Raw genomic sequence first — 26,835 nt, forward strand, 5'->3', positions numbered from 1 at the left:
GGAGGCAGTCCCAGGGCGCTAGGAGCAGGAGCTCACAGCAGCCAGGGAGTTTCCTTACCTATGCCCCGGGGAGCACCGGGCACAAATTGGGGGGACAGCGAGGGACCTCTGCCAGAGCGAGCACACGAAGTCCAGCCCTCAGGGCACAGAGTGAGCAGCATGGCCAGCACAGCCAAGTTCCAGGAACAGAAGCAGGCAGAGCTGGTAAGCAGGAGCCCCCAGGCCATGAGCCCATTGAGCCTAGGGAGGGGAATGAAGAGAGTGCCAAGCTCTGTCCTCTGCCCCTGGAACAGGACTCTGGGGCTCTGACCACATTCAGATCCTGATCGCAGTCTAGGCCCTGCCATAGAACAGCAGCCCCCTCCCCACCTCAGCCCCATGACAGAGGGGGGGATGCTTATGGTCATTCACAGACCAGGAAAGAGGACAGAGCCTCACACACTGAGACCCTTGTGGGAGTGTCCCAAAAACTCAGGAAGCACCCCAAAACCAGGCTCAGGACGAGAAAAGCAGAGAAAAAAGAGGAACACCATTTAGAAATATTTTGCATATGAGTCCAAGAAAGATCAAAATACTCAGTCTGAAGATGAGGAAGCACAAGCTCCTGCATCTAAAGACTCCAAGAAAAACAAAAATTGGGCGGCTATGACAGAGCTCAAAAGAGACTTTGAAAATCAAATGAGGGAGTTAGAAGAAAAACTGGGAAAAGAAATAAGAGAGCTGCAGGAAAAACAAGAAAATGAAGTCAGCAGCTTGGTCAAGGAAATCCAAAAAAATGCTGAAGAAGATAGCATGCTAAAAACCAGCTTAGGTAAAATGGATAAAACAGTTCAAAAAAAGGTAATGAGGAGAAGAATGCTTTAAAAAGCAAAATTGGCCAAATGGAAAAAGAGATAAGAAAACTCTCTGAAGAGAACAAATCCTTCAGACACAGAACAGAATTCAGAGAGCTTGATGAATTTACTAGAAATCAGGAATCAATACTTCAAAACAAAAAAAAACCCCGAAAAAATTAGAAGAAAATGTGAAATATCTCATTGAAAAAAACAACTGATATGGAAAAGAGACTTAGGAAAGATAATTTAAAAATTATTGGAATACCTGAAAGTCATGATCAGGAAAAGAGCCTTGACATCATTTTCAAAGAAAAATTTCAAAGAAAATTGCCCTGATATCCTAGAAACAGAGGGCAAAATAGAAATGGAGAGAATCCACCGATCCCCCCGAGAAAGAAATCCCAAAAAACCAACCTCTAGGAATATTATAGCCAAATTCCAGAACTCCCAAGTCAAAGAGAAAATATCACAAGCAGCCAGAAGGACACAATTTAAATATTGTGGAGCTTCAGTCAGGATCACACAGGACTTAGCAGCAACTACAATGGAAGCTCGTAGGGCTTGGAATATAATATACCAGAAGGCAAAAGAGCTTAGAATGCAACCAAGAATCAACTATCCATCAAGGCTGAATGTCCTCTTCCAAGGAAAAAGATGGACTTTCAATGAACCAGGGGAATTTCAGATGTTCCTGTTGGAATGGCCAGAGCTGAACAGAAGGTTTGATTTTCAGATACAGGACTCAGGTGAACCATAGAGATTGGAGGAGAAGGGGAAAATATGAGGGACTTAATGATGATGAACTGCATGCATTCCTGCATAGAAAAATGACACTAATAATACTCATTAATAGAGCAGGTAGAGGGAGCCTTTACAGTTGAAGCACAGGAGAAAGCTGAATTTGAAGATAAAATATGGTGTAAAAATGGAGTCAATAGAAAAAAAGGGAAATGTAATGGGAGAAAGAAAAAAAGAGAGGGGGAATAGACCAAGATATTTCATATCACAAGATTTTTCTTTATTACAATGAGCTATTGCAATGATATGGAAGGGGGGAAGGCAAGGGAGAATGAAGGGAATCTTTGCTTTCATCAGAGGTGGCTAGGAGAGGAAACAGCATATATACTCAATGGGGTATAAGCATCTGGAGTAAGAAGGAGAGGGGGGAGGATGGGGGGAAGGGAGGATTTGAATGAAGTAGGAGAGGATGGACCATGGGGGGAGAATGGTCAGATATAACACATTTTCTTTTTTTACTTCTTGCAAGGGCTGGGATTGGATGGCCTGTCCAGGACCATAAGGCCAGGTGGATGCTGGGCCTAAGGGGTGGTATGAGGGCTCAGGGCCTCTTGGCCCCAGGACCAGGGATCTGTCTGCTGCACCAATCAGCTACTCTACAGCAGAGTCAGAGTGAAAGGAGAGAGAAACTATAGTACATGGTAGTGGAGAAATATGAAAGGAGGGAGTTGCGATCAGTAATGGCAATGGTAGAAAAATATGGAAGTAACTTTTGCCATGGACTTATCATAAAGAATGTGATCCACCCACAATAGAGTTGTTGGTGTTGGAACAAAGACTCAAGCACATTTTTTATTATTATTATTATTTGGGGGGGGTACAGGACAGATGGGGCTGGGTGGCCTGCCTGGGGCCACATAGCAGGGTGATCGTTGGGTGTCTGAGGCCGGATTTGGACCCAGGTGCTCTTGGCTCAAGGGCCAATGCTCTGTCCGCCACCCAGCCACCCCTACTATTTTATTTTGAGTCTTTTTTTTCTTTTGGTTTTTGCAGGGCAGTGGGGTTCAGGTGGCTTGCATGTCACACAGCTGGGTGATTGTTGCTGTATGGGGCCAGATGTGGGATCAAGTGCTCAAGGCTCCAAGGCCTACAATTATTACTTTTAATTTTTTTCTCTCCCCTTTATTGCTCAAGCAAGTCTATATTTATGGGGGAGGGGGTATTTCTTTATTCTTAAACAAGAATATTTTATTAATGTTTAAAAAATATTATTTGTACAAAATGAGAATAAATATTAAATAAATTGGGGAATGACTTAGCTGTGGTATACGTATGTCACAGAATACTATTGTTCTATTAGAAACCAGGAGGGATAGGAATTCAGGGAAGCCTGGAGGGATTTGCATGAACTGATGCTGAGTGAGATGAGCAGAACCAGAACAACACTGTACCCTAACAACAACATGGGGGTGATGATCAACCTTGACAGACTTGCTCATTCCACCAGTGCAACAACCAGGGACAATTTTGGGCTGTCTGCAATGGAGAATACCATCTGTATCCAGAGAAAGAACTGTGGAGTTTGAACAAAGACCAAGGACCTTTAATTTAGAAAAAAACAAAAAACAAAAACTGATATTTTATTGTCTGATCTTGCTATCTCTTTTACTTTATGTTTCTTACTTAAGGATATGATTTCTCTCTCATTACATTCAATTTGGATCAATTATACCATGGAAACAATGTAAAGCCTGACAAATTGCCTTCTATGGGGGGTGGGGGGAGGGAAGTAAGATTAGGGGAAAAATTGTAAAACTCAAAATAAATAAAATCTTCATAATTCATTGTACATGTATAATCCATTTCAGGGTGGGGGAGGAAAGTGTGAAAAGGATAAAATATTACAAAAATGAAAGTTATTTCTGCATATAATTGGAAAATGGATTTTTTTTAAAAATGTAGAAACTGTTAAATCTTGTGTTATCTTGGCTTGACTTAACTTAATTTGACTTGACTTGAATCCTCACCTGGGTCTGCCATCTAGGACTGAAACCCCAATCTGAGTATGAGCAAAGCAAGGTGGCTCCATGATACTTGAATTATTTCTTTTTTGGCTTCTTGCCTGGGTAGCTCTGGAAGCTGGCTATAATATTCCTGGGAGGAGGTAATTGGTGGGTTCTTTCAATTTTTTTTCTCAGTTTCTAAAATATCAGAGCAATTTTCCTTGATAATTTCTTGAAAGATGATGCTTAGGTTTTTTTTTTTATCATACTTTTAGGCAGTCCAGATGGGTTGTTTTTCCAATGAGATATTTCATTGTCTTCTATTTTTTTAATTCTTTTTGTTTTGTTTTATTATTTCTTGATTTTCCCTAAAGTCATTATTTTTTATTTGCTCAATTATAATTTTTGAAGAATTATTTGCTTCAGTAAGCTTTTGTATTTCTTTTTCCATAAAGCCGATTCTACTTAATAAGGAGTTTTTTTTTCCTTCAGTGAATTTTTATGCCTCTTTTTCCATTTGGTAAATTCTGTTGTTGTTTTTTTCTTTTTGGCTTTTGCAAGGCAACAGGGTTAAGTGACTTGTTCAAGGTCACACAACTAGGTAATTATTACACTTTGGAGGTGGATATAAAGTCAGGTCCTCCTGACTCCAGGATGAGTGCTCTATCCACTGTATCACTTAGCTGCCCCTCAATTCTGCTTTTTTAAAGACTTTCTTTTCCTCGTTGGCTTTTTGCAACATTTCTTTTAACATCCGGCCTAATCTGCTTTTTTGTCTGTCTTTTTTTCCTCAATTACAAGTGAAGTTCTCAACATTCATCCTTTTGCAAACTTTTGAGGTTCTAGATTATTCTAAGACCCTCCCTTTCTTTCCCTCTCAGCAAACTTCCCTGCAGCAAATAATCTGAGGGTACATGTACAATCATGTTTAACCTATTTCCTTAGTCTATTTTTAAAGTGTTAGTCTCTTCAGCATTTTCTGGTCTCTTTTATCAAGTTGTTGACTCAATTTTCATAATTTTCTTGAATCACTCTCATTTCTATTTCCAATTTTTCTGCTACCTTTCTTACTTGATTTTCAAAATAAGTTCCTCCAAAGAGGCAGCTAGGTGGCACAGTGGATAGAGCACCAGCCCTGGAGTCAGGAGTACCTGAGTTCAAATCCGGCCTCAGATACTTAATAATTACCTAGCTGTGTGGCCTTGGGCAAGTCACTCAACCCCATTTGCCTTGCAAAAAAAAAAACACCTAAAAAATAAGTTCCTCCATGATCTGAGACTAATTCACATTTTTTCTTGGAGGTTTTGGATATAGGAGCTTGAGCTTTATTATCTTCTTCTGAGTAAGTACTTTGATTTTTCTTGTCACCATAGTAACTTTCTATGGTCAGAATTTTTCTGTTCTTTATTTTCCCAAACTATTACTTAACTTTTAATTCTTTGTTAAAGTAGAGCTCTGTTTCCAGGGTGGAGGGCACAGTGTCCCAAGCACTGTGGGATTCTGTGCAGCGGATTTCAGAGAAACTTCAAGGGACCTCCAAGCTTGCAGTCCTCCCAGGGTGGTACGATCTACGTGGAAGTGTTCACTATTCACCTGGTCAGTGACCATAAGCTCTCCTTTCTGCCCTGGAATTGACAGGAGGATCCCTGCTCCTTGCAACCCCAAATTCTGAACTGCTAGTGCTGCTCCTCCTCAGCCTGGGACTGCCATGCAGGACTAAGAATGAGATCCAGGGATGAGCAAAGCAAGAGTCCTGCTGTAATGCTAGCAATGAAACCCCTGTAATCCCCTTCTGACCAGTCATTTGATCCCCTTATGGTCTACAGTCTGAGAGCTCCAGAAGCAGCTGCTGCGGCTAATGAAGTGGCTCCAATGTCTGCTCCTAGTGTGCTGGGGCCATTGCTATACAGAGGTGGCTTACACTGGGTCATGCTCTCACCAGGAAGATGGACCTTTCTTTTAACCTTCTAAGTTGTTTTTGGCATCTGTGGACTGAGAGATCTGGAAACCACCACTGTGATCACTGAATCAGTTATCCTCTCCTGGTTTGCTGGGGCCTGGTCTGCACTGGATTTTGTTTCTCTCTCATTCTGTTGACCTTCTAAGTTGTCTTAGGCTAGAAAATTGTTTCATTCTGACTTTTGTGAGTTCTGTTGCTATATAATTTGTTTAGTCATTATTTAAAGGCATTTGGAGAGGTCTGGGGGAGAGCTTGAATGAGTTACTTTTACTCTGCTACCTAGGCTCCATCCCTTCCATTTAACCCATTCTGTTGTTTTTTTAATTGATATTTTATTTTATTTTTCCAATTACATATGAAAATTATTCAACATTCATTCACTGCATATTTTTAAGTTACAAAATTTCCTTCCACCCTCCCTTCCCACCCCCCTCCCCTCAGCAGCAAACACTCTGGTAAATATTGTACATACACATTTGCATTTAACATATTTAATGATTAGTCCTTTTCTGTATGAGGAATTAGGATTAAGGGATAAGAAAGATAGTATGAGATACAAAAGAAAAACAGAAGAGAGATTTTCATCAACCCATTCTGAAGTGTCGACTAAGCATCAATAAAAGATGAAACACTAATAACAACTACAACTACCACAGCAACAACAATAAGCTCAGCATTTATACAAGGTGTCCCAGAAGTCTTGGTGCAAGCTTAAACCACTTAAATCTGCAGCAGCACTTCTGGGACACCTCACATAGAGCTTAAAGCTTGGTGAAGTGCTTTATCCTCACAACAACCCTGGAAGACAGAGTTTATTATTACACCTGTTTTACAAATGAGAAAACTGAAATACTAAAACTCCATAGCCATGGCTTCAATTTACCAGATTCTAGCTCATCACATTTACGACCTGATTTTGTTTCCCCTTTCTTCCTCTCATTTCCTAATTATTATATGAAAATAGAACCAAATATATGTTCAGAAATAGCTGCTACTTAATACTAACCAAAAAGCTATACTTCCAAGTTGTAGGTGCTTCTATGTAATAGGGTAAAGAATAGAAATTTTTTAAAGGCTTCCAATTTAAAAATTTAGGCAAATCTGCATTTATCAATTTGCTAAATATCTAACTATTCATATCTTAAAAATAACTTGCCAAGGGGGCTTTTAAACTTCATTTCAATTTGGACAACTCCAGAAGAAACACCATTTGTAACTTTTCATATTTCTGAAGCTGGAAATCCCCAACATAAATCACCCTTGGCAAGTACCCTTAGAAATCTTTACACCTCCTAGACAATTTCACATGCTGAGAGATGCCAAAAATGCTGTTCTATCCTGTTTTCAGCTCACAGAGGTATGTCTTGCGTACATGAAGAGAAACAAATGGGTCTGTGCCATAAAGAGACAGTAGTTCTTTTTTTTTTTTCTTTAGGTTTCTGCAAGGCAATGGAGTTAAGTGGCTTGCCCAAGGCCACACAGCTAGGTAATTATTAAGTGTCTGAGGCTCAATTTGAACTCAGGTACTCCTGGTCCAGGGCCAGTGCTCTATCTACTGCACCACCTAGCCACCCCGAGACAGTAGTTCTTAATGTATTCTCCCTAAGGGATGAGAATTCAGGAAAGCCTGGAGGGATTTGCATGAACTGATGCTGAGTGAGATGAGCAGAACCAGAAAAAACACTGTATACCCTAAAAGCAACATGGGGGTGATGATCAACCTTGATGGACTCGCTCATTCCATCAGTGCAACAATCAGGGACAATTTGGGACTGTCTGCAATGGAGAATATCATCTGTATCCAGAGAAACAACTGTGGAGTGGGACCAAGGACTATTACCTTAAATTTAGGAAAAAACATGATATCTTATTGTCTGATCTTGCTATCTCTTTTACTTTATGTTTCTTCCTTAAGGATGTGATTTCTCTCTCAAAACATTCAATTTGGATAATTGTATACCATGGAAACAATGTAAAGATAGTCAAATTACCTTCTGTGGGGAGGGGTAAGGAAGGGAAATAAGACTAGGGGAAAATTGTAAAACTCAAATAAAATCTTTTAAAATTTTTTTTAAAAAATCTCTTCTCCCTGTGCCCAGAAATAAATTTAAGATTTTATTTGAACATCTTATTAGATTTCACATAAAAATTTTTTTAAAAAGATGACTTTCAGACAAATACATGCATACAAGGAGAAAACAGAGTTTATTACTCATATTACCTGCAAATACAACATGATAAAATGACCTGCTGGGTGGCATGTGCTCAAGGATAGCAGACTTTCTCCTGTCAATTTATCCTCAAGTTCAGAGAATTGGAGAACTCATCTCATAAAATGGCTAACATTGCTGTTATGAATATTTTTCTTAGTATACAATGAGAATTCTAAAGAAAAAGCTGATTAAAACATAACTAGAAGTTTTACCATAGCCATTTGCTGTCATTTTTATGGACTCAGTATCTAATAGTACATTGTAGAATTGTAGAAGTACATTGTACATCCTATTGGAGGCATTTATTTGGTCAGTTAATTCAATAATTATCTGTCAAGCACTTTTCATGTGGAGGAGATAGTGCTGGGGAGTGGGATTTAAAGATTTAAAAAACTGGACCTGCACTCAGAGAAAATGCTTTCTCCTGTAAGGATACAATATTACTCTATCAGTTAATACTCTCTGTGTCTGACTGTCTGTGTATCTGTATGTGTGTTTTGTATGTATATGTGTAGAAGGGAATAAGTAAGTATATATAAAGTTTTATGGGCAGCTAAGTGAGTTGGTGGACAGAGTGCTAGGCCTGAAGTCACAAAAATTCATCTTCCTGAGTTCAAATCTATCCTCTTACACTTAAAAGTTATGTGACCCTGGGCAAGTCACTTATCCCTGTTTACCTCAGTTTCCATATCTGTAAAATAAGCAGAAGAAAATGACAAACCACTCAAGTAATTTTTCCAAGAAAACCTCAAATGGGATTTGAAGAAGTTAGAAACAACTGAAAAAGTGAACAATAGCAAAAATAAGGCTATACAGAATAACAAAATAATTTCTAGAGCAAGAAAATCCCAATAATTGAGGCAACAAGAAAAGACTATGAGGTGGCATGTGAACTATGCTTTGAAGAAAGCTAAAATTCTGAGACAAGAGTGAAGAAGGAATACTGTACAGAGACAAGGAGAACTTCTGCAAAAACATGGAGGGAGGAGGTCAAATGTTGGGCAATGGAACTAGAAAAAGAGAGTAGGGTGGAAAGGGCAGCCTATGGCTTAAAAACTAAAAATGGAGGTGGCAGCCAGATTTTAGAGAGTTTTAAATGCCAGGCTTAGGAGTTGCCACTTTGTCCTAAGATCATAGGTTACCACTGAAGATTTTTAGTGCAGAGAAATGGCACAGTTAGAGATGCGTTTTAAAAATAACAATATAGGGGCAGCTAGGTGATGCAGTGGATGGACCACCGGCCCTAGAGTCAGGAGTACCTGAGTTCAAATCTAGCCTCAGGTAATAATTAATAATTAATAATTACCTAGCTGTATGGCCACTTAACCCCATTGCCTTGCAAAAAACCTAAAAAAAAATAACGATATGGCAAAGGATGGATTAAAGAGGAAAGAAACCAGAGTTGGAGGAAGACAAGAGTTTATTGTCAATAAGGCTGTTGAGACATAATAAGGGTTGAAAATGGGGTGTAGGATAGGTGAGCGAAGAGAAGGTAATGCACAAGTCTCCACAACTGACTGGACTTTGGGGGTTGGGGAGAGATGAGGAAGAGGGAAGAGTCAGACCTGGAAGACCAGAAGGAAGATGGTGATGGGGAAATATGGAAGAGGGATGGAGGATGGAGATGGGGAGAGATAGGAAATTGTTGAACTGAATTGAAATGAAAAAGGAATGGGGAAATATTCTTTGCAAGAGGCAGTATAGTCTAAAGGCCTGAGTTAGGAGAACTAGCTAACTCTAGTCCTGCCACTAACTAGCTGCATTAAATGATGTTGGGCAAGTCATTTAATCTTGTGGTTTTTCATTCTTTCATACATAAAAGGAAGACATGGGACGAAGTTGAAGCTCCCTTTTACTTCTCAAATTCTATGAGTTACAGCTCTATCAAAGAGACTGTTGCTGAATGTTTAAACCAATATAACAATTTTTTTTTACTCTTTAAGTCTCTTTTTTTGTTGTATCCTATACTTCAGAGGTTGCCTGAAAACCTCAATTTAAATGCTGCCTCAGAAATTTATTATCAGCATGACTTCAGACAAGTCATTAAACCTCTCTCAGTTTGTTTCCTCATCTGTAATTCTGGTATAATATCATTAATATTGCTTAACTTAAAACTGTTCTGAATAAAATCCTCTAGAAATCTTGAAGATCAATCAAAATGGGAGCTATGAAAAAAATTTTTAATCTAATATTTTATTATGTTCCATATACTGTGCTAAGTGCTTTAAAATATTATTTCATTTAATCCTCACAACAACCCTATGAGGTAGGCTCTATTATTATCATTTTGTTTTTGCAGGTGAGAAAATTGAAACAATGATCAATTAAGTGATTTGCTAGTCTCTGGATTGGTTTTGAACCTGGGTCTTCCCAATTAGAGGCCCAGCATTCTATCCACTACATACTATTTTATATGATAAAAGAATTGTTAATAGAAACCTCTTTAGTGCTAAAGTCACTAAGATCCAAAAATGAACGCATGTGCACGCATGCATGCACATACACACATGGCAAGGGAATGGAAGAAAGGGCAGAAAGGACAAATAAAGTGAACAGTTAGATAAGAGAGTAGAAATCAGATAAAGGAAGAAAAAGAAGAAAAAAGCAAAAAAAAAAAGAATTGTAGAATACCATTTCAACTGTCTCAACTGAGTAGCACACTTGTGTTAATGGTTGCATAGTTTTGAGCTAGGCTGTCAACATTCATATTTTCTCTGTTCTCTCAGTCTATTCTATATACATCTTTCCAGAATCCCTGAGAATACAGTCATTCACATGCCACTATGACTCAAGCTACTATCTCTCTAGCTTTCTCCTGTTTAATAGGGTAGAGGCATTTTAAAATACTAACCTAAAGAAAACTCAAGAGATTCAAGAAACTAGACAAGACATGCAATGCAAGAGGAATACTAAGGGTGTGGCTAGGTGGCACAGTGGATAGAGCACCGGCCTTGGAGTCAGGAGTACCTGGGTTCAAATCTGGCCTCAGACACTTAATAATAATTACCTAGCTGAGTGGCCTTGGGCAAGCCACTTAACCCCATTTGCCTTGCAAAAATCTAAAGATGAATACTAAGCCCAAGAGAACCCCAAAAGGACTTTGACTGTGATGTGAAAGAAATCAGGAGGAAATCATGTGGTCTATATATGATTCTATAACCTATATATGATTCTGTAACCCTAGTTCAAATGTAGTCCTGTGTTTGGAATGAGGTTCAAGGTACAATTTCTATTTTTGAAAACTAGTGTCCAAAATTCAAGATGCCCCAGATAGAAATAAATAAGCTATTGATGGACTCATTATCATAAATTAATTCTATTTAAATATGAATTTTAAAAGCATGCTTTTGGGGGAAGATAGCTGGGTGGCACAGTGGATAGAGCACCAGCCCTGGATTCAGGTGTACCTGGGTTCAAATTTGACCTCAGACACTTAATACTTACTTAGCTGTGTGACCTTGGGCAAGTCACTTAACCCCACTGCCTTAAATAAATTAAAGAATTTTTAATTTAAAAATCATGCTCTTTTAGAAAGAGAAATTAAAAAGAATTACTTCGTGCTCATTTTCAATATACACAAAGGCAACAAAATTTTATTCCATCTATGTGAAACAGAATGAAACATAAATTTACTCTATTATGTGTCTATCTTCTTGCAAAACAGTCATATGTTTCTGTTTTTCTCTGTAATTAGCTTAGAGGAAATCACACTTTAATGGTCATCAAACTTAATTTATGATAAACCTACTAAACATTTCACAGATATAAAATAAGCATGAGAAAATGGATGGGAGACACTGAAATGAAGCTTTAATTAACAGCATAATGAAAACTGTGAGTTTTCCAAATTCAAGTAGGATTGTAAAAGTAAAATTGACTTTCAAAAGTTCTAGAAAATTCTTTCCCCAAAATCAGAGTCCTGCCTTTCCCCTTTTAGCTTAGGTAGAGATTCTATGGAAAGGGATGAGTGAGCTTTCTTTCAACCACTACAAATTCAGAAAATCTAAATCACTATAAATAAATGAATGAAAGAAAGAAAGAAGAAGAAATGAGGAAGACAGGAAGGCAGGAGGGAAGGCAGGAAGGAAGGAAAGGCAGGAAGGCAGGAAGGGAAGGAGGGAGGGAGAAAGGAAGAAGACAAGAAGACAGGAAGGCAGGAAGGCAGGAAGGCAGGAAGGCAGGAAGGCAGGAAGGCAGGAAGGCAGGAAGGAAGGAAGGAAGGCAGGAAGGAAGGAAGGAAGGAAGGAAGGAAGGAAGGAAGGAAGGAAAGGAAGGAAGGAGGCAGGAAGGCAGGAAGGCAGGAAGGCAGGAAGGCAGGAAGGCAGGAAGGCAGGAAGGCAGGAAGGCAGGAAGGCAGGAAGGCAGGAAGGAAGGAAGGAAGGAAGGAAGGAAGGAAGGAAGGAAGGAAGGAAGGAAGGAAGGAAGGAAAGGGCATATTTGCATATTTCAGGCATAGAGCATCAAGTGTGAAGAATTAACTGACTGGACCTTACCTTGTACAGCTAAACCAGCTAGTCGGACCCCTTGCTCCAGGGTAGATCCCAAGCGCCCATCCAGGACATCTTTTTTGACTTGTAGGTAATACTGATACCTATATATAGGAGGAACAAGAACAGAGAAACATAAGGATAAATAATTGAAACCCAGGCCCAGCAATGGAGAGGCTTTTGGACATAAAATTTTTGTGTATTCAACAAATGACTTTGGTGATACTGATAAAATGCCTTTCTTTTAGTTTATCAGTATAGGAGATGAATAAGAGCCATGCCAATATTTATATATGTGTTTGATGTGGCAGGTGTCACATCTTGTTCATTCTCAGCTGGAGAATATTTTCATCCAGTCACCTGCTTGTATGCCAGCAGGCTGAAATGTTGATAAGAGCCAGTTCTTCATAACATACTAAGAAAGCAAAATAGTTTTCTACACCTGGTCACCCACAACACTAAAGGCTGCCAGAACCAAAATCAACAAAGGGAAGAAATGATTCCTGTATAAGAGCTAAAAGCAACATAGATTGTAAAAAATTAAAAAAAAAAACCTAAAACTAAAGCACCATGAGGAAAGCTGCAGGCAATTGGTTGGATTTTAAAAAGATAATCAACAATAATACAATTTAGATCTATATCATCAGTACCTATCTACAATTCAATTCTATTCTACAGAGATTTATCAAGTACCTATTATTACAAGCTACTTCTTAAAAACCAAGATGAAGACAAACTACTTTGAACAAAACAGCTTCAAACCACCTAGCTGAATAAGGGTGGTAATCTAATGCAATCATACATCATCTTTCTCACAACAGCATACCTCGGACAGACATAGGAATGTGCTATTAGACAATATCAAGCCTCAGACTAGACCACTGATCTCAGAAACTAAGTATGGTGCCTTATTTTTCTTTGCCATTATAAATGGCCTCTTAGAACTTCTCAACAATCAGCAATCTCTTCACACCTCCCTAGCACTACCTTTTCTAATACTCATCCCTCTTCTTTTCCATATTTCCCTCACTTTGCCTTGACACACCCCTAATTATGGTACTGAAGCATCAATGCCTACCATTTACCAATGGAAACCTTAATTCTTTACCTCTTTGAACAATTGCATACCAAGGAACACTGAATAAAGATGTATAAGCAGTAGATCAAAACCCAAGCTCTATTCTATAAACAGAAAGATGAGGACAGGGTTTCTTCCCTTGGGCCCCCTATTTACTATTAATCATATTTCTAATGGTGTCATCATCCAACAGATAAATGACCATTCATCTTTGAAACTATCTATAGCCCCTCCCCCTATATTGCAAGGCAATGAGGTTAAATGACTTGCCCAAGGTCACACAGCTAGGTAATTATTAAGTGTCTGAGACCAGATTTGAACTCAGATCATCCTGATTCCAGGGCTGGTGTTCTATCCATTGCACCCCTGTATAATCTTTAAATTTCTTCTTCCAAATGCCCAAGTCACTATACTAATTAGATTTTCAGGGTTGGAGGAAGCACAGTCTCAACTGATAGTGAGCAAACAATGTAATATTTTTAAATTCTATTTACTGATGTAACTATGTATTCTAGTATAAAGAAGAAAACAAGTCATGACTTTATTAACCAAACATAATCACATAAAAATGCAAAATCCCTGCCCTCAAGGAGCTTAAAAATTTGGGGGAGAGATATAACATATTTATAAGCAAGGAAAGAAAACTGTTTTAAAAACAGTTATTAAAATAATTTATAAAATACAAAGTAATCAGAGTTATGATAACAAATGAAATATCAGACTTTTTTTAAAAAAAGAAACTAGCACTTCAGCAGATGACAAATGATACCAGGAGCAAGAAGCTGGAGTGAGCAGAGTGGGAGTGACATGGAGAAGCAAAGAGTGCAGAGATCACTCTTAGGATTCTTACTATGTGCCTAATTGTAGACAAATCACTGAACATCCCTGACTTTCAGTTTCTTCACTTATAAAATAATAGATGGCCTCCACGGGATCCTGTCTAACTTTAAATCTAGGATCCTAAAAGTTAAGAAGAGCAAAGATGCCAATTTTGTTAGATCAGAATTCATCAAGGGAATTAATGAGTAACCAGCTTGGAAAAATAGTCTGGACCCAGACTGTAAAGAGTTTTAAATGCCAAGAATTGGAATTATATAATTGATAATTACTTTTGTTATCTCAGATCTGGAGGGGACTTCAAAAGTCATCTGTACATGCCAAATCAAAACTGAATAAAACTCAATAATACATCCAACAGGCTGTCATCTAAGCTTCTGTTGGAACACACTGAGTGAGAGGTAAACTATTACCTCCCAAAGGTGTCTTATTTACTTTTGGATAATTCTAATTATTAGTAAGTTTTTCCATGAGGTCTAACCCTACTTCTCTAGAATTTCCCTCCATTGTCCCTAGTTTTGAGCCTTGAAGTAAAAAAAAAGTCTAATGCCTATATCAAAAGATAGTCCTTCCCAATTTTGAAACAGCTATGATGTGATCCTGAGACTAAACAACCTCAGTTTTGTCAACTTCTTGTCATATAGCATGATCTCAAAGTTCTTCACCAACCTTTTGGACACTCTCCAGTTTATCAATTTTTTTTGTAAATGTCAAAATTGAACAATGCAGTAAGAATTCACATTCCTAGTCCTTAACACTATACTTCTCTTAACGTAGCCTAAGATTGCATTAGCTTTATTTTTTGTCACAGCAAACATAGTATGACTAAGTTTTCTAATTTATGTATTTAATTATTTGAAGATGAAAAGTTAAATGTGAAATTCTGATGAAAATTTTATCAAAATTGAATGTTTTGTGTGTGTGTGTGAGAGAGAGAAAGAGAGAGAGAGAGAGAGAGAGAGAGAGAGAGAGAAAACATTCTCTCTTCCCTAATAGACTGAGATTAATGATTCCTCAATCCCTACCAACCACTCCACTTGGAATTGTTTTCTTCTACTTCTGATCTTACTGCATTTTTAAACTTTTCTTATTCATTTATGTTCTCATTTAACTTCTTAAAGGGGCATCTCTTATTTACCTTTGCAAATACTGAAACATCTAGCACAGTATTGCAGCAGATAATTAATAAAGATAATAAAGGTTTATAAAAGAAATGAATTATTTTCCATTAAAAAAGTCATAACTAGGGGCAGCTAGGTGGTGCAGTGGATAGAGCACCAGTCCTGGAGTCAGCAGTACCTGAGTTCAAATCCGGCCTCAGACACCTAATAATTACCTAGCTGTGTGGCCTTGGGCAAGCCACTTAACCCCATTGCCTTGCAAAAATCTAAAAACAAACAAAAAAAAGTCATAACTATTAAAAACCAGGAAATTACAAGTCATTCTCCAATTGATAAATGGTCAAAGGATATGAAAAGGCAATTCTCAGATGAAGAAATTAAAGCTATATAAATTCATAAGAAAAAAACATTATTGATCAGAAAAATACAAATTAAAACTACTCTGAGGTATCATCTCACACCTATCAGATTATCCAATATGACTAAAAAAGGAAAATGATCAAAGTTGGAGAAGATGTGGAAAAGACAGGACATTAATGCATTATTAGTGGAGCTGTGAATTGATCCAGCCTTTCTGGAGAGCAATTTGGAATTACGTCCAAGGGTAATAAAAGCATGCATGCTCTTTGATCTAGCAATACCACTACAAGATCTGTATCCAAGGTCTCTCCGAAGAGATCACAAAAAAGGGTAAAAAAATATTTATAGCAGCTCTTTCCATAGTGATAAAGAATTGAGGGGATGCCCCTCAATTGGGGAAAGACTGAACAAACTGTGTTATATAAGTGTGATGAAAAACTATAAGAAACCAATGAGGGATAGGACTTCAGAATAGCATGAAGAGATTTGCAAGGACTGATGTTGAGCAAAGTAAGCAGAACCAGAAGAAAATTATATACACTAACAACATGGAGTGATCAACCATGAGGAACTTAATCATTTCTGTAGTTCAATAATCAAAAACAATACTAAAAGACTTGTGATGGAGAATACCATCCATATCAAGAGAAGGAACTAGGGAGTTTCAATGCACACTAAATTTTACTATTGTCAATTTTTTTAAAAAAAATGTTGTCTTACAAATTATGTTTTTTCTCTTTAATTTTTTTCTCTTCCATTTGGTTACAATTCTACTTTCATAACATGATTACTATGGATCTGTTTAGCATGGTTTTGGATACAGAGCTTATATTACATTGCTTTCTGTCTGGGAGAGGGGGAGGGAAGGAAAGGAGGAAGAAAAATGTTAAAAAAAAAAATTCTTGAGGGGGCAGCCCTGGAGTCAAGAGTACCTGAGTTCAAATCCGGCCTCAGACACTTAATAATAACCTAGCTGTGTGGCCTTGGGCAAGTCATTTAACCCCACTGTCTAGCAAAACCTAAAAAAAAAATTCTTGAAAACTACTCTTATATGTAGTTGGAAAAATAAAGAAACGGAAAACAAAAATCAGAAAATTATTTTAACATTTAATTTCAGAAAATAAATTACATTAAATGTAAAAAGAAAAAAGAAAAGAAAGTTTTGCTAAGTCCTTGGTACCAATAAATGTCTCTTTAGTAGAAACAGATATGGTTTTATCAATAAAAACATTATGAATAAGCTTCCCTGAGGCCTTTCCATCTAACCTGGAGTTAAAACCTGTTTTATATATTTTGTCTCTTCTTATTAAAATATAAATTCCTTGAGGAACTATCTTGGTTTTCAACTTGTTTCACCAATACAACACAGTGTTTTGCACATGGTAAATGTTCAATAATTTTTTTCTATTTCTTCATTATTTTATTTTCCCTCCCTCCCTTCCTTTTTCCTTCCTTCCTTCCTCCCTCCCTCCTCCTTCCTTCCTCCCTCCTTCCCTCCCTTCCTTCTGGATCAGAGAAGAGCTGCTTAATCTGAACTGAATATTAAACTCCCAAGTAAACCCTATGGCCCACCTTTCACATACTCCCCATAATGAACTTATCATTGACATGTACATGAGTTGGCAACTATCTGGCACAGTAGAGAAAGAACTAGGTCTGGAGTCAGATTTATGTTCAAATCTAGACTTGGGCACTTGCTAGCTATGGGTAAATTATTTAACATCTGTCTAACTCAGTTTCCTCATCTGTATCTGGGGATAATATAGGATCTATTTCCCAGGACAGTTGTGAGAATCAAATGAAATAATATTTGTAAAACACTTAACATACTGACATGCTACAGAAAAGCTCATGGCATTATAAATGAAGGCAATTATTAGCTCCTATTCCTGCAACAGCTCTAAGTTTTTATTCAACAATGAATTTCCTCTGATCATAAATTCTCAGAATAAAGACTCTGTTTCTATTCCTATTAAAATGGAAATTTAATAAATGCTTCATTTTGATAGAAAGAACCAACTGTTATAATAATTCAACTGACAACTTAAATCTATGAATGAGAACCTTCTTTTAATTTTTAGAGAAGTATAGATAAAGAGGCATAGTCAGCTGAAAGCTGACCTTAGTGTCAGAAGATCTGGGTTCAAGCCGTACTTCCAATAGTGTCTGAAAAATAGTTAAATGCTTACTAAATGTATATTGCTTGATTGCCCCATTTCTCTTTCCACATTTATAAAATGGGGACACACTGAAGAAGGAAATGGCAAATCATTCCAGTATCTTTACCAAGTAAATCCCAAGGACAAAGTCCAAAGGGTCAAGGAGAGTTGGATACAACTAAACAACAATCTCCTCCAGAAACAATCACAATGCCTCTTTGGTTTCTGTGTGTGTGTGTGTGTGTGTGTGTGTGTGTGTGTGTGTGTGTGTGTAGAGGAAGATTTATATATATGTATATATATATATGTATATCTATTATCTATTTATCCATATATCCATATATCCATCATATATTTAGCTAGTTTATCTATGATTTGATTGGTATGTGGCATTCCTGATATGAAAATTTACTCCACTGATATAGCAACTCTTCTGTAACTAATAATATTAGAGTGAAAATTATAAAATATTATTTTTAAAAAAGATCTGGGGGTGGCTAGGTGGCGCAGTCTGGGGCAGCTAGGTGGTTCAGTGGATAGAGCACCGGCCCTGGAGTTAGGAGTACCTAAGTTCAAATCCGGCCTCAGACACTTAATAATTACCTAGCTGTGTGGTCTTGGGCAAGCCACTTAACCCTATTGCCTTGCAAAAACCTAAAAAAATTTTAAAAAAAGATCTGGGTTTGAATACTTTCTCAGACACTTACTATGTGACTGGGCTACATTTACTTCATCTATAAAATAAGGGATGTTGGGCTTGGCCTCATCGAAGTCTATCATTCCATGACCCCTACTGCTCATTTGGTTATTAGCTTTCCACTGGCATACAACTTATACCTTAGTGGCATTTATCATTACCTATGCATTAACAAGATTAAGTCTTGATGGGTGCCATTTTGGTGCCTAGAACCCTTCTGCCTTCACTAAAGGATCTTCTTCAGCATATCACTCAGTCAGTTGTCCATTAGGAGGTCTTTCCAGAAATTGATGCTACTAGGACTTCAAGGTGTTCCAAAAAGACTTAGTATAGTTTAAACCTATTAAAACTTATGAACTTTGTTTTAGGTTTACTATCCCAAAATTACACTTAAGACTTTTGCCACTCAGTGTATGATTATTCTAGTCATTTTAACAAAAGTCAATTTTTTTGAATTATGTTCTCAAAAATGGGGGAAATGGGGGAAGTTAGGTGGCACAGTGCATAGAGCACCAGCTCTGGATTCAGGAGGACCTGACAGTTAATAATTACCTAGTTGTGTGACCTTGGGCAAGTCACTTAACCCCACTGCCTTGCAAAAAAAAAAACTGGGGAAAAGAAGAAGAAACAACAGCAATGGCTAACAAATCTTAACTGTACTCAAATAACAGATGACAAGGATGGCTCCATCATTAGCTATTTATTCTTTTTGCCCCTTTCCATTGATCTCTGACATTATTTCCCATGACTAATCATGTTTCAGACACCTAAGTAGTTCAGTGGCTACAGCACTGGGCCTAGACTCAGGAAGACCTAAGTTCAAACCTGTGTTCAGACTTTCTCAAGTTATGTGACCTTGGGTAAGTCACTTCATTTCTACCTTGATACCTGGAGAAAGAAACAGCAGACCACCTCTAGTGTCTTTGCTAAGAAATATCCTCAAACAGCATTGTTGTGCTATGGTCTACAGGATCTCCGAAAGTCAGATACAACTAAAGGACAAATTATACTTCATCTGCAAACCTGGGTGGGGGGAAGGAATAGTAACATATTTTTAATGTTCCATAATTTAAATTCAAAGGTAAGGACATGTGGATGTAGGAAATTTGATGAAAAATAGAGCAACTATTTGCTCTAACAAATGAAAAATTAGAATTATTCTCTTCAGAGATTTCATAAAGTCAAGTTACTCTAGATATGGCTACTGAGAAAAGCCACAGCCCTTGTCTTTGAATATGTCTGATCTAAAGGAAAGATGAGATTATTGATTTGATTCCCAAGATTACTAGAGCAGGAAGGCAACACAAGGAAAACTTCCTGATCACTAAGACTGTCAAACATTATCAAATGAGATATTTGCACACCATTTAGGACAGTGTTTGGTACATACTTAATCAATGATTTTTCCATTTTTATCTATTACTTGGCTGCTGAGGGATGCTGGGAATCTAACAAGGCTCTCTCACCAATTTGATATCAATGGTTATTCTCAATTGCTTAACTTGTAGACCATCCAGGACTCTTGCTTATCTCCCCCTTTTGGCATTTTGCTGCTCATAAACATCTCTTCTAGAAACTGGGGAGAGGGGTATGGAATAAGGAAAGAAGATAGAACAAGTCTGAGTACTTTAACCAAAATAGAGGGGGCAGTAGAGATGCCTATGGGACCATATGACCTTAGTGTAGATGACAGCAAAATCTTAGGTCACTAAAGGTATCAACCATAAGGAAACTATATTCCATCATTTCTCATGATTTACCCCAGTGCTCAAGTCTGCCACAACCGGATTAATGATGCCTGGGAAGAAAGAGAACTGGACCAAATCACTAACTTGCCTTCTCCTCTGACTGTCAACCCTCAACATCTCAGAGAATTGTTTGGACCTTAGAAGTTCTCAAATAAAAGTAGTAAGGACAAAGATAGTTTGATTGATATTTTTAAAGGATAAAAATAGGTATATACTATTTAGAAATATTTGACTATTAAACTATTAAACAGTCTTCTGTACTTGTGTCATATGCTTACTAAAAAGTGCTCAATTTGTTTTGTTTTTTAATCCAGGTTTGAATCAACAGACAATTAAAACACTGCGTTGTTCCATAAAGTTACCAAACATGTGATTATGCCAACATGCAAACCATCAAGGAAAAAGGACAGGGGAAAATCCAAAATCTGGCAATTACAACATTGTGATATCTTATTTTTTTCTACCAGTCCCCTGCAGACCACAAATAGTCATCATGTTGGAACTTGCATGATTGATATACAAATACACACACACACACACACACACACACACACACACACACACACACACAAATACTTCGTGACAACAACTAAATTCTGGGAATCACAGACTTCCAACATTCACCTAAAACTAATCCTATTTTGGGATACCTGTAATTCTCAACTATAATTCTTAAATACTTAGGTTCCCGTAAGTCAAAGAATTATAATTCTCTCCTAAAAAAGGATGACGTGAATTTAAATACAGACAAATATACACACCTATCTTAACTATGCTATGAAAAAAGGCCAGTGATAGCAAGTACTACAAGAGAGAAAGGCATGCTGTAACCTGATCTTTGCTTTCTGCCCTTGAACTCTTGCATTAATTATAACAAATTACAGGGCAAACAGGTATAGTTTATAAGTATAATAAATTCCCTAATAATAACCTATAATTTAATCAGGGTTATTTCAGATTTTATTTTTTTCCTAAACAACACATTTTTGAGGAGAGAAAAGATAATTTATTCAGAGATCTAGACTTTTTCTTTCTACCATCCCTCTTCTATGTCATTAGGCATGGATATCTTTAAAAATTAAGCTTTAGAGCAAACAAGTATATGGGTTAGGTTTTCTTGAAATCTGAGGGAGAGGGAAACCATAGAAAGTATTCTAAATGGGGCGGCTAGGTGGCATAGTGGATAAAGCACCGGCCCTGGAGTCAGGAGTACTTGCCTAGCTGTGTGGCCTTGAGCAAGCCACTTGACCCCGTTTGCCTTGCAAAAACCTAAAAAAAAGAAAAGTAATCTAAATTGAGATGATATCCTTGTGAGAAAAGCTGATGGCACAAGCAGAAAATCACAAATTCAAGAAAAAGATATTCTGCCATACTGTTTGATATAGGCAAGTTTGAAGGAACTAGTAGTTGAATCTGGAAGCCAAAAGGAAAAAACTACATTCCTTGAAGTATATTCATGTTGACACATGTTAAGAGTCATACAGCCAAGACCTAAGGAAAAGGAAAAGGGAAGGAAGTAGGGAATGGAAAAAACAGAAATGCCAACACAGTGGGAATCAGACCACAATTCAAGAAAACCAGTTCTGATCAACAATGGTAGGAAAATGGGTGAGTTTGTGGTGGCTTCCCACTGTATCATCTGCCTCAACAGGTCAAAGAAAATGCCTAAACATCAAGGTTTCCTTAAATATTACAGATCCTGATAGGCACTGAATTATAAATAATGTAGGTATCCATATTTAATGGGGGAGGCTTTATTATTTGGAGATTTCCCCCACACACACACAGAATCTAAAAGTTCATCTAATCAAAAATGAACTTGAAACCAAAGTATGTTCTATCATATCCCCTATTCCAAACATTCATGTAGCCTCTACTTAGACACTTTTAGTAATGAAAGGACTCATTACAGAAGAAACAATTAATTTCACTTTTGTAGCTCTTCATGTTGATCCTAAATCTGTACCTCCATAAGATTAAATTTTAGTTCTAGCTCTACTTAGGGACAGAAATTAGACCTGTGATTTCATCAATATAGGGAATACTCAAATGATGCACATTCTGCCAGTGCAGGCAGACACCCCTTTAACATGTAGTTCTTGGCTGCCTAGATGACTTGCTCCTGGGTCACACAGTCTCAATGAGTCAGAAGTGGCACTTTAACACATGGCTTACTGACTTTAACACCAATACTAACCACGCTGTTTCCCCTTTGGGGAGGGAATCAAAATAAATATGCTCTCTCTTTAACCCTTCAAATAATTTAATAAAGAGAAGAATACAATTTAAATTTTCTCTTCTTCAGACTAAGTGCTGCTATTACCTTTAACCAGATAAGGTCATATTGACTCCTCATTCTGCCCTGATCAAAGCCCTCTGATCAAAGCCCTCTCTCTAATATCTAATAATGTTAATATCTTTCCTAAAAGGTGGCACAGGAATAGGTACAACAGAGCACTGACCCTGAATTTAAATCTGCCTCAGACGTTTGATGCTTACTAGCTGTGTTATCTTGGTCAAGTCACTTAACCTGAATTACTTTGCCAAAAAAGGAAAAAAAAAGTTACACAACTAAATGCTACAGATGAGATCTGATGGTGCAGAAGAGAGTATAACTGTCACTTTTCAGTTAAGGTAGATTTCATACTCTTTTCTTCAATGCCAAACCACACTGTTGACTTAAATTGAGTTTACAGTCAACTAATACACCCAAGTCATTTTCACAAATCCTACCTTTTTAGCCAAATTTCCCCTAGCAGATACATGGGAACTTAATTTTTTTTCAGCCTAAAAATGGAACTTCCTTTTATCCTTAATAAATTTGGTATAATTTTCACTATGCCTACTCAATCTTTTTTGAATCCAGTTTCTATCAGTGAGTATATTAGCAATTCCTCTCAAATTTTTGTCAGTTAGAAACTTAATAAGCATGACATTTACACCAGCACACTGAATTTGAGAATTAGATCTGGGATCAAGAAGGCCTAGTGTAGAATATCATCTCTGGCACTAGCTATGTTACTTTAGGCAAGTTACTTAAAATCCATGAGAGTCAGTTTCCTCATCTATAAAAAAGCAGATAATAACTATATTGTCTTTTTTACAATTGGTCTCACAGGTGGTCTGCCAAGAGGTACCAATGAGATAATACTTAAAAAAGACTTTGTAAAATAAAAAGGTGCTACATGAATGTCAAGGTAAAGTAACTTATCCAAGGTCAAACAACTATCAGGGTGAATATAAACATATAAACATCAAGTTTAATTTAACTTGGGAGAATAATTTGGAACTATGCCTAAAGGATTCCCTTTAACCCACTACTAGATCTGCATTCCAAAGAGATTTTTTTAAAAAGGGAAAGGTCCTAAATGTACAAAAATATTCATAGCAGCTCTTTTTATGGTGGCAAAGAAATGGATATTGAGGGGATGTTCATCAATTGGGGAATGCCTGAAAAGATTTTGATATATGATTGTGATGGAACACAACCATGCTTTAAGAAATGATGAATAGGATGCTCTCAGAAAAACCTAAGATTTATATGAACTGATTCAAAATGAAGTGAGTAGAACCAAGAGAACAATGTATATAGTAATAACAATATTGCAATGTTGATAAATTATACAAGACTTCTTAGTCACTCTTATCAACACATATGAAAAATGCTATCCATTTCCAGAAAGAAAATGATGGAAGTCTGAGTACAGAATGAAGAATACTGTTTTTCATTTTCTCTATTTTCTTGCTTTAAAAAAAAACAAGAGTTAATATATATTTGAATGACTTTATATGTATAATGGATGTCATTGTTTTCTTCTCAATAGATGGAGGAGGGATATGAAGGAGGGAGAGCATTTAAAACTATTTTTTTTGTTTGTTTAGGTTTTTTTTTAGGTTTTTGCAAGGCAAATGGGGTTAAGTGGCTTGCCCAAGGCCACACAGCTAAGTAATTATTAAGTGTCTGAGGTTGGATTTGAACTCAGGTACTCCTGATTCCAGGGCTGGTGTTCTATCCACTGTGCCACCTAGCCACCCCTAATTTTTTAAATGAACATTAAAAGGATATAGATACATACATAAACTATGACAACTTGGACATTATTTGTCTCAGTTAATTAAATTTCTTAAAGCCACTAAGAAAAATACCAATAAACAGGTGATGAGGCCATTCATTTTTAACTGTACAAAATAGTCATCTCAATTTGTAAAAATTCATTACATCCTTATTAAATTCTCTACTTCATTCTGCTTATATAGAGATCCTCCATGAATTTGGTTCTCTTCCTCATTGAGCAAAATAGAAAGAACTTACTTGCAAGTTCTAAATGCTGAAGTTACAATAAGCATATCCCACTACTTCAAATTAATATGTGGTCCTTTCTTCTTAGGATTTTACAAAATTAAACAACATCACTAACAACAACAACTCTTTAGCTTAGCTATACTTAATAAAATACCATGACATTCAGTGCTCTGATTTATAAATATACATGTTATTTTCTTGAAGCAATATTAAAGTAACCTATTACAATTCTGTTGGATGTCGAATTTTCTTAGCTTTTTAAAGATGGGACATTAAGAATGGCTTCTAATGTAAGCCCCCTTCATCTCATTCCTCACAAAAAGAAATTAATGGAACAGGTGCATCAGCCCTCATTTAAAAATCTAAAATCCTCTTCAACTTAAAAGTCACTATGAAATAATTTCTCATTGCACGTAATCTAGAAAATTAGTGAACAGGTTAAAAAAATTATTGTGCGAGGGACAGGGGATGAGTATTAATAAGTACCCACTAGATGTGCCAAGCACTGTGTTACAAATATTAATATTTACAAACATTATCTCATTTGATCCTCCCAACAACTCTGACAGATAGGTGTTATTGTTAATTCCATTTTACAATTGAGGAAACTGAGGCCAACAGATGTTCAGTGGCTTGCCTGAGGTCATACTGTTTTAAGCATCTGAAGCCATATTTAAACCTAAATCTTCCTAACTCCAGGGTCGGGGCTCTATCCGTTGCTCCTCCCAGATGCCTCTACCCTCAGTGTTTAGCACAATGCCAATCACACAGCAGAACTATGGTGGGTGAATTGATTGAAATGACTGAAGAAGCAGAGGTTCAAGCTTTGTTTGATAAAGATGCCTCCAACTATTACATTCATGTGCTTCAAAAGCAAGGACTATACAACATAAGCTTTTTAAAAAACAAAAAAATTGGAAAGAAAGACAACTGGTATTTGTAGGAAGACATATTTAGTTGCAGCTTGGAGTTACAGAAGCTCCCAGACCATATGTTATTTCGTTCAATGTTCTGTCCAGGATACTCTTGTAGAATATACTCAGAGAATTCTTGATTGTTTCTGACTTACAGAGGGATCCCTGATCCTACATAAGAGGTATATGCTGGGAGAAATGAACCTAAAGTGATCTGTCTACACTGTAGCATTTGAAATTCTAATTAAACCAATGAGTTGGGTATCTGTTCACACTGAGAGGTCAGAAGCACTGTTTTGATATGGTCCATTTGCTCTGTGGAAATTGATTCAACCTACTTCTGTGAGCTACCAAGCAGCAAATTATAAACTTAGAGAAATAAATCACAGCTGGACCCCAACTGAGAGGAGTTAAATGATCTTGTTGGGTAAAGGGAATAAAAACAAAGGTACAATAAGGCTCACTGCTAATTAGCCAACTGAAAACCTCTCATCTAAATTCCTACCATGCAATAAATCCAGAGGCTCATGCTACTAATAGATATCTCTTGACTCATCAGTTCAAAATATACACCTGTCTGCCCTGAAAGGCATGTGTTTATACCATTACCCATAATGCCACTATGGGAAAAGGTACCTTAGATTACATATGGAAGCAGGATGACTCAACTACTCAGAGATTTGCCTTTCTGGTCGTTGGCCAGGTTAGTGGCTAAGCTGGTTTGCATAATATGCTAAAAAATTTGGTGAACCTGCAGATGCAGCAATAGCAAATAATGCAGTTTGCAATCTGCACTCTCTGGGGAAAAATTAAATAAAAATAAATGAAACCATAATGCAGCTAGAAGAAGAAAAGAACTTTTGTGATTTGTACAAGATATTTTCTTTTCATACCCTACTTAAAAGCAACTCATGATGATTTTATATATTTGTAAGTTAAAAAAAAATTAAAAATAAAAGCCTTAATTCCTAGAAGAAAGCCAAAATTTCAAAGCCACCATTCATCTAAACTTTCTTGTAATTCTTTGAAATAGCCATTTTTTTAATGGCTGTATGCCATCCCTGAATGATATCACAAACCCTCTATGAATAAAAAACCCATTATTGGTCTCTCCCTCGGCCAGGCCACTCTTTGGAACATAGTCTATCAATGGTTCTATGCTTACAACTCTGCCCAGTATGTCATTTTCAATAATATATATAATGGGTGTCCCCAAAATCTTAGTCCAATTTTAGGCTATTAAAGGAACATTAATATAGCACCCATGAGGCTATTAAAGCTTTAAATTGCACAAAGACTTTTGAGACTCTGGTAATTCTTGTACAGAAGTGTTGTAAAACTCAAACTGAAAAGGGGGTCACTAAATCAAATATAAGGATCC

The 26,835-nt window shown here is 37.0% G+C and overlaps 1 protein-coding gene across 5 annotated transcripts in view; it reads right to left on the reverse strand.

Annotated features, from left to right (window-relative positions):
- The window catches only part of PTPN14 (protein tyrosine phosphatase non-receptor type 14), a 251,889-nt gene that overhangs the window by 87,904 nt on the left and 137,150 nt on the right, over positions 1–26,835 (reverse strand). For all 5 annotated transcript variants that reach the window (XM_074222657.1, XM_074222659.1, XM_074222656.1 and 2 more), the window contains one exon: positions 12,244–12,341. In XM_074222657.1, the coding sequence (XP_074078758.1) occupies positions 12,244–12,341 (98 nt within the window). The remainder of the gene's footprint in view (positions 1–12,243; positions 12,342–26,835) is intronic.

The sequence above is a fragment of the Macrotis lagotis genome, chromosome 2 (assembly GCF_037893015.1).
Source record: "Macrotis lagotis isolate mMagLag1 chromosome 2, bilby.v1.9.chrom.fasta, whole genome shotgun sequence".
NCBI classification, from domain to species: domain Eukaryota; kingdom Metazoa; phylum Chordata; class Mammalia; order Peramelemorphia; family Peramelidae; genus Macrotis; species Macrotis lagotis.